The 20,106-nt window shown below is 42.5% G+C and overlaps 1 protein-coding gene across 1 annotated transcript in view; it reads right to left on the bottom strand.

Annotated features, from left to right (window-relative positions):
• The window catches only part of nrp1.L (neuropilin 1 L homeolog), a 113,441-nt gene extending 96,008 nt beyond the window's left edge, over positions 1-17,433 (bottom strand). Inside the window, 3 exon segments of the mRNA NM_001087911.1 lie at positions 10,308-10,482; positions 15,605-16,017; positions 17,266-17,433. Coding sequence (NP_001081380.1) covers positions 10,308-10,482; positions 15,605-15,677 — 248 coding nt within the window. The 5' untranslated portion in view covers positions 15,678-16,017; positions 17,266-17,433.
• Between the last annotated feature and the right edge of the window lie 2,673 nt (positions 17,434-20,106).

Genomic DNA, 20,106 nt, shown 5'->3' with positions numbered 1-20,106 from the left:
GATTAATTCAAATTGATTGCAATTTAAAATAGGCAATTTGTTCCCAGATTGAACATACATTATATTCCAGGGAAGAGGCATTATGGTAGATTGCCGGGGAGAACCGTCTCCAAATTAGACAAGTCAATTGTTATTATGGATCCGAGTGAGACAGTTAACCAGTGACTATTTCGGGGGAAGGATCAATAAGTTTGGAGGTTCTCTGATCTGTATGTAAAGCATAGTTACTGGATATAAAGCAATGCCATGTGTTGGGACTATAGCACACAGGCGGTACCTGGGTTTTTTTTATCTGCTATGCCACTTTCCTTTGAGACTGGCACGTTCATATGCAACCGTCTATGATAATGGTCCCCAATCAGTGGCTCATAAGCAACATGTTGCTCACCAACCCAGGGGCGCTCCGCCAATGAGGGGAGTTGAGCAACTCGCCTCAGACGACAGCGCCAGGGGGGCGGCAAAAAGCTGCTCCTGTGCCTTTAAGAGACGAATTTCCTGTTTTCAGGTGCCTAGAGGTGCCTACAGGCATGAAGTGTTGGCTGCAGAAAACCATGTGTACTGCCAAACAGAGCCTCCCGTAAGCTGCCAGTCCATTTAGGGGCTACTAAATAGCCACACACAGCCCTTATTTGCCCCCCACAAGAACTTTTTACATGCTTGTGTTGCATACCTTCCAACTGTCCCAACTTTCACGGGACAGTCCCGATTTTGACAGCTCAACCCACAGTCCCGGATTGTTACTGAAATGTCCCAACTTTCTCTTTGATCCCCTGCCCTGAACAGCCAGAAAAAGATACAAAGTTTCTAATACGTAACTGGCTTTTGGCAGAGAGCCCAGAATACATGGCAGGTGCACTTAGATTCATTTGTAACAATTTAAGATAAGCAAAGAAACAATTGTAACAATTTAAAATAAGCAGGTCTCTTGGGGAAACTGGGACTTGCAGCTTAAAGTGCAATTCGCCTCCATTAGCAAAGCTGTAAGAACACCTAAAAACCACAGAAATGTGTTCAAACTTTCATAACCTGCCAAATTTTGTAAAAGGAACATAGCAATTAGGGGTATGGCCACAAAATGGACATGGTCAAAACAATGTCACTGCGCTCCTCGGCGGCAAATGTTTTTGTCCCTCTTTCTGTTTCAAAAATGTTGGGAGTTATGTTGCTCCCCGACTCTTTTTACATTTCAATGTGGCTCATGGGTAAAAGAGGTCGGGGACCCAATGTCTATACAGCCATCTTCACTCTATTCTCATAGGGGCTAATGGAGTTTTAGAGCTTTTTATAAGGGTCGGATGCCCATAATCATTCCATGTGCCTATGCTCTTACTAACAGAGGGAGCCAGCAGGACCCAGGTTTTCTAAATGCTGCCCCTAGAGGCCATACACAGAATATGTTTCTGTGGATAATTACTGAAGCACTATGGCAGCTCCCAGTCATCTCTGTAAATGTAAATATGCCAATGTTCTTACAAACGTATGGAAATTAAATTGCTGAAACACTGTATAACTATTCCTGGAAATGCCACTTGTTATTATAGTGAATTGCACCCCCTTTGGCACACAGGAGAGCGTATCACAAGGCTTACAAAGGCAACTTGATTCTCTTATACCTGTGTTCTGTGCATCAAAAAGATCACAAACAGTACATTTAAAGTCATTGACATTTTTCTCTATTCTTTAAGAGTCAGACAGCACAGGCTCAGCTTCCATCCGACAGAAAGGCAACCGATTCCCGCAGCCTCATCAGATTCAGTGTTAGCTAGCGCAGAATGTGAGAATCACAGCTAAATTTAGTCACTCTATCATGTCGTTTTTTTTGCCCTAGAAACTGCTGTATTCTATCTGCCAATGTTTCAGCCTGGGCTTTGTGATTGGGGAAAGGAAGCTTGATCACACCCAAAGCATTTGTCACCCACCAGATCAAGATGGCAGAGATATGGCCGCCCGGATAAGTATAACTGCCAGCGTATGACATCTCCTGGGAATGGTCCTGTGATGGCTGTCTTGCATGGAGATAAAAATGCTCTATCTGTGCTATAATTCACAACAGGAGAAGCAGAATTTCAGCCCCAGGAAAGATTATAGGCATCTATATATTAGCCAAACAAATTGCCAGGCATAACACAGAACCCATTCATAAAGGCAAAGTTAATTGAGTTTTTAAACTGAGCATTTTTCACTTTTCCATTACTCTCCATTGTGTAGTTTATGAAAGGGATTCTGTCATGATTTTTATGGTGTAGTTTTTATTTCTAAATTACACTGTCTTCACTGCAAATAATCCACTCTACCATATAAAATTTCATTCCTGAACCAGCAAGTGTATTTTTTTAATTTATAATATTGGCGTGTGGGTGCAAATCGGGTCACTTTGCCTGGTCATGTTCTTTCAGAAAGAGTCAGCACTTTAGGATGGAACTGCTTTCTGGCAGGCTGTTGTTTCTCCTACTCAATGTCACTGAATGTGTCACAGTGGGACTTGGATTTTACTATTGAGTGCTGTTCTTAGATCTACCAGGGAGCTGTTATCTTGTGTTAGGGAGCTGTTATCTGGTTACCTTCCCATTGTTCTGTTGTTAGGCTGCTGGGGGTAAAGGGAGGGGGGTGATATCACTCCAGCTTGCAGTAAAGCAGTAAAGAGTGATTGAAGTTTTATCAGCACACAAGTCACGTGACTGGGGCAGCCGGGAAACCGACAGCATGACTAGCTCCATGTCAGATTTCAAAATTAAATATAAAAAAAAATCTGTTTGCTCTGTTGAGAAATGGATTTCAGTGCAGAATTCTGCAGCGCAATTAACTCATGTTTTTCCATGACAGTATCCCTTTAATGTATTTTATTATAATTTCTATACAATAATATGACAATACAAGGTCTGACTGCCCCCTTCCCCAATTATTTTTCAGCTCAAACTTTACATAAAACCATTCAATCTGATATTTCTGCCACTTAACAACCAACTTGACATTTAATCGCATGACATCCCTAATGCAACACTGATGACATTTTTATATTTCCGTTAGATGGTGATATCTGATCTGATAGTAACGGCGCATCCTATCTGCTTATTGACATAGCCACGAGCCCTTTTAAGCGATCAGCTGACTCTGCTGGGAAAGCTTTATAATGACAAAGCAGTGTATCAGGGGCTTTGTTGTTTATTGTACGGATATATATATATATTTTATTGCTTTGAACAAGCACTACATTCACAGCTAGACACTTAAATAATAGCACACTCATATATCTTTTCCAAGCCAGAGGGGGGCATGCAGCGTTCTGGTACTCACAGGATAATAACCGTGTCACATTGAAAAAAAGTTACAAAACAAATAGGCATGTTTCCCCTGAAGGGAATGGAAATAATCAACCTGGCTATACCAGGTTGTAGGCTGGGATAAAGCAAAATAAAAACAGCATTGGGCAGCCCGGCTGTACTGTAATTGTTGGGACCGGCTTGAGCAGTTCCTCTATATAAAAAGTGGTAGTGTGAGCAACTAGCTAAGGGTCGTCTCACCTATGAAACGTTCTCTAAAGCTAAAATACTAATAATAGTCCTTATTGTCGTCACAGTGACATTCCTTTGTATAGGCTGCTTTTTACAGTTAACAAAAATCTAAAGAGTTATGGCTTCCTTTGTCCTCCCACTCCCTATACTATAAACGGTCTTGCTTTAGACATTCAAAACAACAGACGTATGAAAAACTGCAGAATAAAGTTGGCTATGATGTTCCTTCTTTGTTATATAAACTTAGGTTTGAATTATTTCTTAGAAAAGGAGAATGTAGAGAGTACAGGGGGATTAAGACAACAAATAGGTGACATCCACCTCATAGACAAAGGAGAAAAATGGATATTTAAATTCAACCAACAATGGTATTGATTCTCTAAACCAGTGGCTTTTTTGGGTTCAAGCTAACCTTCTTCTTGCAGATGAATCCTTTGGCGATTGTCCTATTAGCTCAAAATCCAGATGAAATCATTGCTGTATCTAAGTAAATAAGTGCCATCTCCACATCCCACTCAATCTAATCTTCTTGCTAAGGCTTCAGACCGATTCGGCAGCTTATTTGCCTGTGTGTAGGGGCTCCGGACGGGTCCTCACGATTGATATCAGGCCAAAAATCAGCTAGATATCGATCGGTCAAGTTGATGTGGTCCTGTGACCCGTCGGCGCCCATTCACATTGTAATCTGATCGTTCGGCACCTGGACCACGTTTGGATCAACCCGATATCACCCAACCGTTAGTGGGCATATCAGATTAAGATCCACTTGTTTGGCGACCTCGCCAAACAAGCGGATCTAATAGTGTTTGGCCATCTTAACTCCTAACTGTCCTTCATTCTGAGGCTACTCCCCCATCTTCCCAGCAGCCACTGCTTCAGCCCACCACAGCGAGGTCAGCCCAACAGTTTGTGAACCAACAAATATGGGCCACCCCTACAACCCACTCTATCTGACATAATGCTGGGTTTTCAGAAGCATCTAGAGAAGAACATAAAGGCATTCTCCCCAAATACTATATATCACCTTAACTGACCCTCGGTTGTAGCCCCACTTAACACTGCTCAAGGCCATTCCAGAAGTGTTAGCCTCACTATTGGGAAACTACTGCTTTAAACTTTACAGATCTCTATTATAGAACCTCATTATAATCAAAGAACCTTCACAGTGTTCCAGTGAAAAAAAAAGACATTCAATTTGCTCCCTTAAGAAACTGCATTTATGTTTCAACCATTTTTAGTTCTCCAAGTAGACAGATGATCTTGATCAGAGATCTCCAACCAGTGGGTCTCATTTATTAACAGTGTTGCTATAGGTAACAGCCCATGGGCAAATTTGCCCAGTTTTGAAAAATGAGCCCCAGTGTCTTCAGAGCAACATGTGCCTGGCTTGCAACCACAATTTGGAGGCACAGACACAGCTTTACTCCTTAAAGGTCCTGCATCATGGTAATCTACATGTGACTACCAAATACCCAACTACAGCCCCTTATTTGTCAACACCAAGGAACTTTAATGTCTGTTTGACTCCCCAAAACTTCCATTTGAGTGTGGCTCATGGGTAAGAATATATCGCTGCTAAGGACCAATCATTGTTATAAACCACAAAACCATGACCAATGACGTTAGCTTGTGAGGACATCAGTAATGGGAACCAAAGCTTGTGGAGAACATCAGCAGTGAGGACCAACAATGATAACTTATGGAGTATATCAGTATAGTCAGGGACAATCAGAATAACTTATACACATATCAACAAGAAGCACAGGATTAATCATTAGAATGGCTGGTGGAACACCAAAGTAATGTCTAACCATCTCTACTTATTTTTTATAATTTTTGATATTATTAACATGATCATTTTCTGCTTTCTCTATCCATATACAAAATAATCCAAATGATGAGCCTTATAAAAATATACTGTAAAGCAAAAATAATGAAGAAAACGTATTTCTCTGTAATAATTGCTTGGAAGTATTTAACGTTTAACATAGTAACTTGGAACTCATAACCTCGCCGCCTCTTTAATGATTAACCTCAAGAACTGACTTAGCCCGAAGCCATACACTAAAGTCAAATATTAACTCTTGCCCCTTCCACGGCAATTGCAAAGTTTGGGGGTAAAAGAAAAAGCTTCATATGGAAAGGATCACGTTATCTTGCAGATTTCTATGGAGGGGGGGAGGGAAGAAAAACATTACTGCACAGAAGCCAATACTTGAGTCCACTTTCCAGTATCTTTGATAAGAAAATCCAGTGTTATCTTTAGCTGTGACATCACTTTGTACAATGTTTGCTTTGTGTCACTGATAGGGATGAGAGTTTCCGTGGATAAAGCCTGCACTTCATTACTGCCAGCTGTTTGCTCCCATTCACACGCTGGGCCTGCTGAAAGCCTTTATGTGGGTATCTTATGAGTTCAGGCTGAGGAATTCCAAGCCAAAACATGATAGAAGTGATTAAAGTCTCTGCTGAATATGCTTGTCAGGGCAGATCGTAAAAGAGCTGGGGTGGCCAGACGCCTCCTGTTTTGTGCATGTTAGTAACTAGTACAGTGATTGTTCCAGCCCAGTCTCGCCCCGGGGTGTAGAGAATGGGAGCTTAATCATAAAGCGTGTAGGTGTGAGCTATGCATATACATATTTAATTGGTCTACAATTGGTCTACAGGGGATCATGTGAACTAAACTTGCCCTCTCCTAGTGATGAAAATGTTATAACAGAGCAAGGCTGATGAATGGAAGGCTTAAGGGGAACACGTAGCCCCCATAGAAGTTCTATGGTTTTTTATGAGCACTTGGTATCAGTGATGGTCGAATTTACCGCGAAATTTGTGAAACGGCGAAACGCATTGAAGTCAATGTGCGTCAAAATTATTCAATTTTTATACGCGCGCCTATTTTGTCCGAATGCAATGGGCGTCTGAAAAAAATTTGACGCACGACAATTTTTATGCGCTCAACTATCCTGATGTGCGCCCAAATTTTATTGACACATCGGCTTTTTCGCCGACGAATTTTCACAGCAGTTTCGCTAATTTATTTGCCGGCGGTGAATCGCGGAAATTCGATGCACTGGTATCAGTGGGCAGTAAGCTGTGTGGCTGGTCTTCGTAAATGGGGTCCTAGACAGTGCCAATTGGGGAAGAGGGGTATTTAGGGATAGTGCCTACTGGCTCTGTAAGATTCTCCTGGAAAGCCAAGGTTACATTCTTAACTACAGTGTAAGTGTTAGCAAAAGGCTGATACTGCTATGGGAACCCTGACTAAATATTGAACCAGTGGCGTAACTACAGAGGAAGCAGACCCTGCACGCCAGTGTCGGACTGGCCTGGCGGGACACCGGGAAAAAACCCGGTGGGCCCCGACCCTCATGGGCCCCCACCGGGCCAGGCCCCCTCCCCCCGATGCTTGTTTTTTGAAAAAAAAGGATCTTCGGCGATGCGCGGTGTGCGCATGCGTGCAGACGCAGCGCCGTGTGCGCATGTACACAGAGGGGGCACCGTGTGCGCATGCACACTGAAGGGCGCCGCATGGCGCGTTGCAGCAGGGGGACGGGGGGCCTGTAGGGGGGCCCTGGACTGGAGTCCCGGTGGGCCCCGGGCCCCGGGCCCCCCAGTCTGACCCTGCCTGCACCTGCCATGCTGTCTCAGGGGCCCCCCGTCCGACCCCGACCCATACTACAAAGCCCCTCTGGGCACCTGGCGCACAAACAACCTGCACCCGCCACCCGGTGCACATGCTGATACCCACCCCCATGTGCACTCATAAACTTTGCAAAGTGCAACCAGGGCAGGGGGAGGCATTTTGGGGCAGCAGGGACCAGGAGCGGGTCTGGCCTAGCGGGGCCCACGAGCACTGGGCCAGACGGGTTTTTTCCCGGTGTCCCGTCGGCCCAGTCTGAACCTGTATATGGGGCCCCGCGAGACCCTAATTAATAAGCAATTTTAACATATATTTTTTAAAACAGAGCAACCTCTGTATATGTTGGGGCCCTAAAGTTAAGTTGCTGTGGGGCCCAGTAATATCTAGAGTTACACCTCTGTATTGAACCTGAAAATAAGCTATGCTTGGAAACAAACAAGACTACATTTATCCAGGAGATGAACAGCAATGAACCACTGGCCTACAGTCTCTAGAATCCCCCTTAGCATGCTGGGATTTGTAGTTTTGAAATAGCTGGACTGAATGACAATGGTTATCCTATTCAGAGAACATGGCACCTATGTGCCCACTTCAACAGCACCGCTGGTAAATGTGTAATGATATCGGATGCACATGGCAAGGTAACACAGAAACCAGCGCAGGCTGCAGCATCCATTTCTATATAGCCGTGCGGAATATGGATGGAATATATGTAGTCTGAAAGAGCTAAATTGGCAGTTGCTAATGGCAGTTGCTGCTGGCACAAACATAAAAATGCATCTTTCAGAATCAATCCCCAATTACAAGCAATTATAAACAAAAGGTAAGTAGATTAAAGAGCAGTAATTCTAAGTTCTGGCTGCCGACCCAGAAAAACAAATGACAAAACCCATATTACACAGATTTACAGACGTCTGGGAAATATATTCGGGGAGGGGCTGGGGGGAGATATATGTCCCCTATTTAAGATTTTAATTTTTTTATTTGTCATGTTATACTTTCTAACTAACTCCTAATGAGCCTGTCAAGTCTATAAACCTCCTGCCTAATACAAGAGCTTCCAGTAAAAAACATTAGGGACTAATTAGAGGTTATGCAACGGATTGCCTGGAACCTCCCCACCCAGGACAGATCACTAATATCACTCGGCTTTCAATCTGTTTGCTGGGTTTCTACTGTGAGCTGCAATTCCCAGAAGTCTCAGCTAGCCACAGAGGATGCTGGGAGACGGGATTCACAGCAAATGACAGAACATCCTTAAAGAGTTGGTTTAGGTTAACTTTTAGTATGTTATAGAATGGCTAAATCTAAGCAACTTTTCAATTGATCTTCACTATTTATTTTTTATAGATTTTTTAATTATTTGCCTTATTCTTCTGACTCTTTCCAGCTTTCAAACGGGGGTCACTGACCCCATCTAAAAAACAAATGCTCTTTAAGGCTACAATATTAATGTTTTTGCTACTTTTTATTACAAATTTTTCAGTTCCTCTTCTATTCATATTCCAGTCTCTTATTCAAATCAGTAGGATCATTTGGACCCTAGCAACCACATTACTGAAATTGCAAACTGGAGAGCTGCTGAATAAAAAGCTAAAAAACTCAAAAACCACAAATAACAAAAAATGAAAACCAATTGCAAATGGCCTCAGAATATCACTCTCTACGTCATACTAAAAGTTAATTTAAAAGCGAACAACCCCTTTAAAAAGGAACTCCACTCCAAAAATGGTAGCAACTTATTGACACCCCTAAATGTGAATTGAACTGTCTTACACTGTTTAAACGAGAACACAAAGGGTTAAATAAAACCAGCTTTTTATAACAATTACATTTGCAAATAACTTTAAAAAAATATTAAAAAAAGGAATGTAGATTGGAAAGTTGCTTATAATCACATTTTCTTTGCTTAGACAACATTTTATTTTATTTTGGGTTTACTATTCCCGTTGAAAATTAATTTGGAATATTCCAAAAAAAATACATTTATCTGGCACAGAAAGGGTTAAGGTTGAAACCTTATTATGAACTCTATTCCCCATTGGGAATACCAAGAAAAAGCCATTAGCACCAAAGAAATTCCAAAAATCCCACGGGATACCCACAGCTGTAATTGAAAGAAATAGTCACAGGACCCCACAAATTGTTTTTCTATAACATAAGGAGCAGCCTTGTTATAAAGGTCGAGAACTTGAGCACTGGGGCACCCAAATGTTCTTAGACTACAACTCCCAGCATGCCGTCTTTGCTGCTGATTAACATTGAGAGTTGTGGTGCAGCAGACCCCAAATACATTAAATAGCCCGTTTTTTTCTTGCCTTGGTTATATCAATTCAAGTTAAAAACATAACCAACTGCAAGCGGCTATAGATCTAGAGAACAAATGTATAAAACAGCACCATGAGTCCGTGCAATCATTTCATTATGGGAGCGGATCACAAGATACGCATAAGTACCATGAAATATGTTTCCCCCCATGGAAGCTGAAAACCTCATCCAATTTCATATAAATCTAAAACATTACATATTTTCCACATACGACTGCTGTCAGCAGGATGCTGGGAGTTGCAGTTCAATAGCAATGAGAGAATGGAAATACCTAACACAATATACACAATATAACATGCTCTTTTAGTCAACTCTTTGCCCCTGATGGGATAGGGATACATATAAATAAATAAATATATATATATATATATATATATATATATATATATATATATATATATATATATATATATATTTATTTATTATATATATAAATGTAATTCTTAAGGCTAAAACCCATATATGAGAGCATATTTGGGAAAAGAACAGGAGTACATATATCCGTGCAATACCATTGAATCTCTACCTAAAATTTACTTTTTAAAATTTATTTTTGGGGGTGCAATGGGGTACAGAACAATAAATGAGACAACAACCAGGCCAGGCCTTGTTAACAACAACATTAATACAATTCAGTCTGAGAGAACATTTAGATTTAATATCACTGCCTTCAGCAAATGATCTGATATAGACCCCAGTCCCCAAATGTGGAGAAGTCTGCCAATGACCCCACACACATACTGTGCTTTGTGCCAGCAGAAAACCTTTCCAATTGCATCCCTTGGCCAGTAGATGGCACCCCTGATTTATAGAAAGCTGCTACTTACTTGCACTCCCTGTCTTCCAAGTCAAAGTGAGGGTTAAAGTTGATCATGATGCGCTGATAATGCTCTGGGGCCTGGATTAACCATTCGCATCTCTGGGATGGCGGATATGAATGAGGGTACCCAGCAGAGGTAAGGTAGCTGGGACTCGTGATCTTTATTGTATCTCCACATTTGTCTGCATTGAAGGACAAGGAAGGACATATGTGAGATGGTAGCTTAATAGAACTCATGTATAAGGAAATACCATGAATTAAATACATGTACATGTTGTATAAAACACAAATTGTTATTATCATAGGGGTGCACATTGGTATATATATATATATATATATATATATATATATATATATATAGATATATAGATATATAGATAGATATATATATAGATAGATATTTATATATTCTGATATAGGAGAACCACAGAAAAGTCAATGCTAACATCAGTTGAGCAATCCCCTAGTCAGCAGAAATGTTGATATTGAATAAATAAATGAATACATTTCAATTGGTCTTCATTATGTTTTTTTATTAGTTTTTTCTAATAATTTGCCTTCTTCTTCTAACTTTGTCCAACTTTCAAATAGGGGTCGCTGACCCCATCTAAAAAAATGATCTGTAAGGCTACATATTTATTGTTATTGCTACTTTTTATTAGTCATCTTTCTATTCAGGCCTCTCCTATTCAAATTCCAGTCTCTTATTCAACTCAATGCATTGCTGGAATTATAAACCGAGGAGCTGCTGAATAAAAAAAGCTAAATAACTCAAAAGCCACAAAAGATAAAAATAAAACCAATTGCAAATTGTCTCAGAATATCACTCTCTATATCTTTCTAAAAGTTAACTCAAAGGTGAACAACCCCTATAAGTATCTTTATCTACATATAATACACAAAAGCCATGAATATCTTGTAAATTATATCCTTATAAACGGTGAGTAGTGATGTCATCAGTTATAAACGGTGAGTTCTGATGTCATTTCTGTCACATGACTCATCGAAACTTGTGTATTATAATAAATAAAGTACCCCCAGTTGCAAAATATGAGGATATTAGAAGTTACCTCGGAGTTCCATGACCTGTATAAAAACACTTGGCCTTCGTCCTCGTGTTTTTATACGGTCATGAAACTCCTCGGTAACTTATAATATCCTTATATTTTACAAGAGAGGGAACTTTATTCACTATATAATACACAAAAGCCATGAATATCTTGTAAATTATATCCTTATAAACGGTGACTAGTGATGACATCAGTTATAAACTGTGAGCCTTCGGCCTCGTGTTTTTATACGGTCATGAAACTCCTCGGTAACTTATAATATCCTTATATTTTACAAGAGGGGGTACTTTATTCACTATATAATACACAAAAGCCATGAATATCTTGTAAATTATATCCTTATAAACGGTGACTAGTGATGTCATCAGTTATAAACTGTGAGCAGTGATGTCATTTTTCACACGACTCACTAAAACACGACTCACACGACTCACACGACTCACTAAAACTTGTGTATTATATTAAAGTACCCCTTGTTGGAAAATATAAGGATATTAGAAGTAACCTCGGATATAATAATAGGATATAATTTACAAGATATTCATGGCTTTTGTATTATATCCTTAGGGCAGAGACACGCGCTGCTATTTCGTGAGATTAGTCGCCCTGGTTGCCCAGCGACAAATCGCTTCTTCTTCAGGCGACTAATCTCCCCGAACTGCCTTTCCGCCAGCTAGAATGTAAATCGCCGGCGGGATGGCACTCGGAATGCTTCATTTTCCGAAGTTACTCGAAGATGCCTCATGAGGAAACTTTGGGTGACTTCGAAAAAGTCAAAGCGATCCGCCGGCGATTTACATTCTAGCTGGCGGAAAGGCAGTTCAGGGAGATTAGTCGCCCGAAGAAGAAGTGATTTGTCGTTGGGCGACTAATCTTCCAAAATAGCAATGTGTGTTTCTACCGTAAGGATATAATTTACAAGATATTCATGGCTTTTGTGTATTGCAATCTCCCGAAATAGCAGCGTGTGTCTCTGCCCTTATAAACGGTGACTAGTGATGTCATCAGTTATAAACGGTGAGTAGTGATGTCATTTTTGTCACATGACTCACTAAAACTTGTGAATTATAATAAATAAAGTACCCCTTGCATGGTGTACCACGACCTGTATAAAAGCACTCAGCCTTCAGCCCTGTGTTTTTATATGGTCATGGCACTCCTCTGTGACTTATAATACCCTTATACTTTACAATTATTCACTATATTACTTACACAAAAATGCTTTCAAACACATAGGGCAAGCAACAGGGCAGAACTGAAATCAGTGCAGTCATACTTGTAATGCATCCCTGTTATTTTGTACTTGTCTTTAGAGGGGGAAGTGAATAGGGGGATATTGAAATGTCAGTGATAAAATAACAGCGTGGAAGGGAGCTCGTTTGTGAGTGTAATTGGAACCTGTGCTCTAAATGAACAAGCTCTGTTGAGTTAATAGGGAATTCCATCTCCCAAAGTGAGAGAAAGAGCCCAGCTCCAGACACATTAAACCCACAGAGTGAATGCAAAACGTGTGCTCTGGGCTCTACAGGCAGTCTCAAATTATTGCTGAGCAGTGTAATCTTATTAAGGAACACGTTTTAGAGGAAAGCATGCAGCCTGCCCCCCTACAAAGTCTTTAAATGATAAGGCATTCTGGAGGGGGGCAGCAGGGTTTATTTCAGCTCAGAGCAGAGCCATCTTTTGTTTCATTGCCCCCATAAATCTCAGCAATGTGCAGTTCTATGTTCCCGCTTTGAGCACCGACTAGACATGATTTAAACACGTTTGGTGAGGCAGAAAGAAGATACAGAGCAGATTGTGTTTTCTCTGAGCGCAGCGGATGAAAGGAACAGGGAGCGTAAAAGCGCACGGGGATCAGGCAGCTCCAGCCTGTTCTGCTGTGTTCAAGCTCATTGAAAAACTGAGGAGTGGATGCTGACATCTAGGTGAGAAATGAAATGATGGTAGAAAGAAAAATAATCCAGGCTTGGGAGAAGCAGTGAAGGTTTTCAGCACTTCAGGTCAAGCTTTGCGCTCTAGAATTTATGGTGTGAACATTTAGACACAAGGCTGGTAAAGTAAACACACAGGCCAAAGACAAAGAGGGAGAGAGAGAATGTTACTTTGTATATTAATCATCTATAGCTCAACATTGTGATAGCTATAGTTTCATTTAGGGTGGATTTTTTTTTTGGGGGGTGGGGGTGAACCAGGCACAAATGAAGGGGTGTACTCCTCCAATGTGCTCTCTTAATAGACTCCCAAGGGGGAAAGGGAATGGTATAGTGAGTGAGCTCTCAGGGGGTATGCCGAATTGTACACAATCTCTCAACACCAGAATCCAGGTCAACTGAATATAAAATAAAAATTGGCATCAAATATACATAGGACTCTTGCCAGAGAAGCAAAATAGAAAACAATATGAGATTCGTTACTTAAAAAAAAAAAACCCAGGCCTGACTGGTACTTGGGGTTTGATCGCTGCTGTTCTGATGAAGGGAATGCGCCAAGAGCGAAACGTTGGATCAATAAAAAGTGGGATTTCTGTTGCTATAAACAGATCAAAATCTAATGAATAGAACCTTCCAATCAAAATAATGATTCTATAAATTTTGAAATAAGAAGAAAGTGGTTTGTCTGGGCACCTAAGGCTGCGATCCTATAGCTGCTAAACTGCAACTGCCAGAAACCTTGGGATTGGGAAGCCGAGGCTCCTGACAGCTGGAGGCGCGCGTCTAAGCGCAATGTTAGCGATTTATACTCCAGTGTTAGCGCTTTATACACCGTATACAGGATGCAAGAGGCAGAGGTTCTGGCCTCTGCTGATATAAAACAGACTTGTTTCCAGTCACTTGACAGAGTCGCTTCCCAATCCCTGCACCAATCTGCGACTTGTTAGAAAGTGACAGTTTAATAAGATAAAGGGACTTGTCAGACTCCCAGACTCACATGCCCCCAGCCCTTGTGATTAGTATGAGCAGCCCCCTAATGACTGCGGCCCATCAGGCCTGGGAGAGGTTAATGAATGAGCTGCTGGACTGCCTGGACCTTAGCGCTCCTGCTCTGCGCTCTCTGGGTTAATGGCCCCAGCGACTCCAACAGGGTCATTAAAACTGGGCCAGTCTGGCTAATACTGTCTGCTGCTAATGTACTTTATTCACGTGCAGATCTTTTCCAACAAACAGCCTTCTCCAGCCCTGTGTCATGTTCTTGTCCCTATCACCCCCTTGAAAATCTAAAAATTTAAGTGAATTACATTCCCTCAATCACTTGGTATGAAATAAAATAAATCTTACAACCCCTCAATAAGCCCGATGTGCCAATTTCTCGAGGAGCCACTGGAGCTGGAGCTCACTGGGGAAGATTCAACGCCCGAAACGTTGATGAGTTGCTACAGCAGCTCCTTCCAGCGCTTTCCCCTTAATTTCTCCCGGCTGAAAAGCGCTCAGCGCTGCTCCCACCGCCAGGACAAATGTTCTACACAACCACTAAATATTAACCAGCCTCCCCCCTAATATAAGACACAATAACGTGATCTATGGACAGGCTAATGGAATTCGCATATACAGAGGAAATCTTCCACCAGGCTTTTCTATAAACCACCGCCAATAGATCCAGATACACCCACAGTGCAACTCTGCCTTCTCTTGCACCATTCCACAGGCACCAATGTCACTGCATATAATCCCAAATAAATTGACATTCCCCAGGAATCATTTAAATCATAGGAACAGATGCACAGAAACAGCCATAAAGGTTTTAATGACATATTATTAATAATTATTATTATTATTATTATTATTGGTAGTAGTGGTAGTAGTAGTAGTAGTAGTAGTAGTAGTAGTAGTAGTAGTAGTATTATCAGTATTATTATTATTGGTATTATTATTATTATCATCATCAGTATTATTATTATTAATGCTAATAACACAATAAGAGGGCCCTATAATAACAGGGCACTGTAAGCATATCTCCCCTCCACAGTGAATTCATTATCCGGTGCCTCTAATTAGCACTAATATTGGGTGTAAAGTTACTAGTGAGTTCACTTGTGCAACATTATGTTTCATGGAACAATAATATCCAGACTTGCTGTAGCACCAATAATGGCAGGAAAGCTGGCAATTGTTACATCTATGGGTAGAAGCAGCAGTGCAACTGCCCTACACCGGCGGCGCTAACCAGCGAGCTGCCCTGCTGATTTTGTTGGCTGGAACTGACAGTTGGAAGCTGGAAGAACATCAGTGGCACTCACCGTTCCTTGATGCCCAGGAGGAGCGGAGGCTGCAGAGGAGCCAGCAGCAGCAGGAGAGAAGCCGGAGAAGCATCCTGGGGTCGGAGTCGCGACACAATCGCACAGACAACACAGGCAGAAATAAAATAATTTATATCCAACTGTTATATCCCACAGCTCAGCTCCAAGAAAGAGACCCAAATGGCAGCCCCCCAGATGAGAGCAAGTAAAGTGTCCTGGTGTCCCCTGTATCCTTTCATTGACTTGTAGGCTTCCCTGCACCGCCGCTTCCCACTCCTGAATTCCTGCGGCAGCGCTCAGTTGTTGCTCTTTACAATTCCCACAAACCGGCCAGAAATAACAGAGTCGCACACAGGCTCCTCCTCGAGCCCCTCTGGCAAGTGATAAGGAAACCAGACGAGTCTTCGCTTTTCCTGGAGAAATAAAGGAAGGAAGGACAGAAATATGATGAATGGACAGAAGCGCCCAGGGACGCCCGCAAACAGCTGGAACGCTCGGGCTGGAGCTCCCTGAGAAGTGAGAAGCAATCTAATGAGTTCTCTTGCTTACAGCTCTATCCTGGCAGTCACTTGCCTCTAATATACATACTCCCCTCCTCTCTTATATTTATATACAGGGCTGGGGTGGATGCTGAGCTCCTATCACAGACAAGTGCTCCCCTCCCTTACATACACACATGGTAGTTACTCATAGAGAGATCCTGTGCCAGGTGTACTCTGAGATGCCTTGCACTTTAACTCATTGTGTGCCAGCTACACCCCTTCCCCTTCAGACCTATTTCTATTAGCTGTCAGTACAGCTGCTTTGACTCCCCAAGGCTGCCAAAACTGCCAGCCCAAAGGCAAGGGCCATTATTGAGAAGAAGGGAGGAGTGTGCCAGGTGAGCAGAAGTGGAACTGACAAGGCAAGACCTGCCCATCTGCACCAGGTAACAAGTTCTGTAATTAAAGACTCATACTTTCATTTCCCATCCTGCTGCTGCTGCATTTCAGTCTCTCCTGGTGGATACCTGACCCCTAATCCCCAGTCTGCCATAACCAGGCGCAGGAATCAGGCTGAAAAGGTAAATTTGTCTCCCTGGCAGAACTTGATGCATCTGGCACCCTCTCAGCTGTAACCTGGGATTTGTCAGCCAGATTCTACTCACAGCTTTAGGATTAAAGGGATACTGTCATGGGAAAACATGTTAGTAAAAGCCAAGTCCCACTGACACTGATTCAGTTACATTAAGTAGGAGAAATAACAGCCTGCCAGAAAGTAGTTCCATCCTAAAGTGCAGGCACAAGTCGCATGACTGGGGGCAGCTGGGAAAATGACAATATGTCTAGCACCATGTCAGATTTCAAAATTGAATATAAAAAAAATCTGTTTGCTGTTTTCAGAAATTAACTGATGTGTTTTGGAAAAAAAAACATGTTTTCCCATGACAGTATCCCTTTAAGATAAGGAAACTATGTCAGCAACACAAATAATGAGGGGGAAGCAGAAGCCAACAGGTATGAAGTTTGGGTGAATCTCACACTAGTGAGAAGCTGCTGGAAGGTTGGTGGGAATGAAGGTATAGAGACTGTGTGCCCAGGCTTTGGAACAGGTGAAGAGTCACCCAGATGCTGCCTGATCTTGATTTCAATGAGGCAAAGGGAGAGAGAAATGTATTTTACCTTGTGCAGGTGAAGCAGGGTGCCCTTATGTAGAAGAAGGTGCCATGACAGGGTGCTATGGGCTACACAGGGTGCCTGGCCTTTGCTGAGCTGAACTGTCTGGGGTTCCTTGAAGGGGGATGAATGGTAAGCTCCTCGGCAACAGCAGCAGCAGCAGCAGCACAGGAGGGAACAGTGTGTGATGTGTGTGATGATCAGGAAGGAGGGTGCGATGTACAAGGAGGAGGGGAGCCATCACAAGGGAGGAGGAGGAGGAGGCTGGAGCTTCTCCTTTATGATGACTGTGCAAGAAGATCGCTCACTTTGCTCCCAGCTGCTGCTCAATGCGTTGGGCTGTTCATTCTTTGCCAATCTCAGCGCAAATAGAGCGAGAGAGAGAGAGAGAGAGATGGGATTATATCAGAGGAGCATCAGCACCGGACAACACCGGACAGCGACACGTGATGCAGCTCAAGCGTCTAAGGAACAGAATCGCCGTGTCCGGTGCCTTTTGGCTGCTGAGTCCGGGGTGGGGGTCGAGCTGTTTACTTTGTACACTAGTAGCCCACTGACTCATCTGCACAAACAAAAGGCATTGAGGGACTGAACTCAGGGGGTCGGGGACAGACAGCAGGACACACAGGCAACTTGATCGCTTTGGCTGACAGCTCGTCTCCTCCTCAGAGGCGCTATAAAAAACGCGCAGCTCCTTGTGAGTCGGGATTCTCTTGCCGATAGGGGGCAGACTTGGGCCGTGTGGCCGGTTCCCCAGCTCTAGAGACATTTGTGGGAGAAGCATCTGTACAGATATCACTTGTTAGCAGAAGGTTCAGTAAATAAGAGAATAACAGGGGAAATTGTCTATATTAGATATACATTAATATGTGTCTTTATCTTTCACATCCTTCCCCCCTTCTAAACCTTTAACTTTAGAGAGTTTCACTGCCCAATATTTATACCTCCTTTTAATGACCTTTTTTTTCCATTGGCATCATGGGGCCTATAGAGTACATGAAAGATTCAACCCTTCCATAGCTGCACAAATTCCTAGAAATAAAACAATGAGATCTTCATACAGATACAGATATGGGATCCTTTATCCGGAAACCCACTATCTAGAAAGCTCTGAATTACGGAAAGGCCGTCTTCCACAGGCTCCAGTGATAATATAATTTAATAATAATTCCATTTTTAAAAAACAAATATTTATAATAACACAGTACCTTGTACTTGATCCAAACTAAGATACAATTAATGCTTATTGGAGACAACACAATCTTATTGGGTTTATTTAAGAGATGAAGATCCTAATTACAGAAAGATCAGGGTCGGACTGGAGCATTCAGCGTCCACCAGGGCTGCGACAACAAGGGTCCTCCTAGCATTAACCGGGGACCCCTCCAGACATCCAAACTCCTGTGGCCCCTTCGACGCACATGCGCGAACGCCGGCACATTGCGGCTAATGGGGGTGGCCAATCGGGGGATCGGGTCTGGGCCGCCTGGTCTAAACCATACCTATCACATATTATAGTTCACTAAACCTAAAAGTAGGGATGCACCGAATCCAGGATTCGGTTCGGGATTCGGCCAGGATTCGGCCTTTTTCAGCAGGATTTGGATTCGGCCTGAACCAAATTTGCATATGCAAATTAGGGACGGGGAGGTAAATAGCGTGACTTTTTGTCACAAAACAAGGAAGTAAAAAATTATTTCCCATTCCCACCCCTAATTTGCATATGCAAATTGAGATTCGGTTCGGTATTTTGGATTCGGTTCGGCCAAATCCAAAATAGTGGATTCGGTGCATCCCTACCTAAAAAACAGGTTGCTTTTATACAAAGTTCTAGAAAATCCCCAAACTTAGAAAGAAATTGACTGACCTGCCCCTCTAAAAAGCTAATGTCCTGTTATATAACTTATATACATCTGGGCTCAATAGCTTTTACCTCTTGGGTCTCCTCTCTAGGAATGGGCCCCTCAGCACCGGCTTCTCATTCAGTAGCTGCTTCCTATTCTCTTGAATGGAAATCTCGGTGTGGCACCAATCAATAGAGATGTCGCGAACTGTTCGCCGGCGAACTTGTTCGCGCGAACATCGGGTGTTCGCGCTCGCCGGAAGTTCGCGAACGTCGCGCGACGTTCGCCATTTTGGGTTCGCCATTGTTGGCGCTTTTTTTTGCCCTCTCACCCCAGACCAGCAGGTACATGGCAGCCAATCAGGAAGCTCTCCCCTGGACCACTCCCCTTCCCTATAAAAACCGAAGCCCTGCAGCGTTTTTTCACTCTGCCTGTGTGTGCTGAAGAGATAGTGTAGGGAGAGAGCTGCTGCCTGTTAGTGATTTCAGGGACAGTTGAAAGTTTGCTGGCTAGTAATCGTTTTGATACTGCTCTGTTATTGGAGGGACAGAAGTCTGCAGGGGTTTGAGGGACATTTAAGCTTAGGTAGCTTTGCTGGCTAGTAATCTACCTTCTACTGCAGTGCTCTGTATGTAGCTGCAGTGGGCAGCTGTCCTGCTTCTGATCTCATCTGCTGACTGCTGCAATAACAGTAGTCCTTGTAAGGACTGCTTTTATTTATTTTTTTGTTGTTTTACTACTACTACTACTACTACTACTATAAGAGCCCAGTGCTATTAGTCTAGCAGTGTTGGGGAGTGGGACTGGTGTGCTAATCTGCTGCTCCTAGTAGTTCAGCAGCACCAACTTTAATTTTTTTTTTTTAATATTCATTTTTTTTTATTTTACTTTTTTTTATTTTACTACCGCTGTAGTAGTGTATAAGTTGACCTTTTAGGCATTATTTGCCCTGTAGGCATTATTTGCACACTGTTTTCTTCAACCCGCCATCGAGCTGTGTGAC

Source organism: Xenopus laevis, chromosome 6S, assembly GCF_017654675.1.
Source record: "Xenopus laevis strain J_2021 chromosome 6S, Xenopus_laevis_v10.1, whole genome shotgun sequence".
Lineage (NCBI taxonomy): Eukaryota > Metazoa > Chordata > Amphibia > Anura > Pipidae > Xenopus > Xenopus laevis.
Note: the sequence above shows the minus strand (reverse complement) of the source record. Positions and strands in the feature narration are given on the sequence as shown.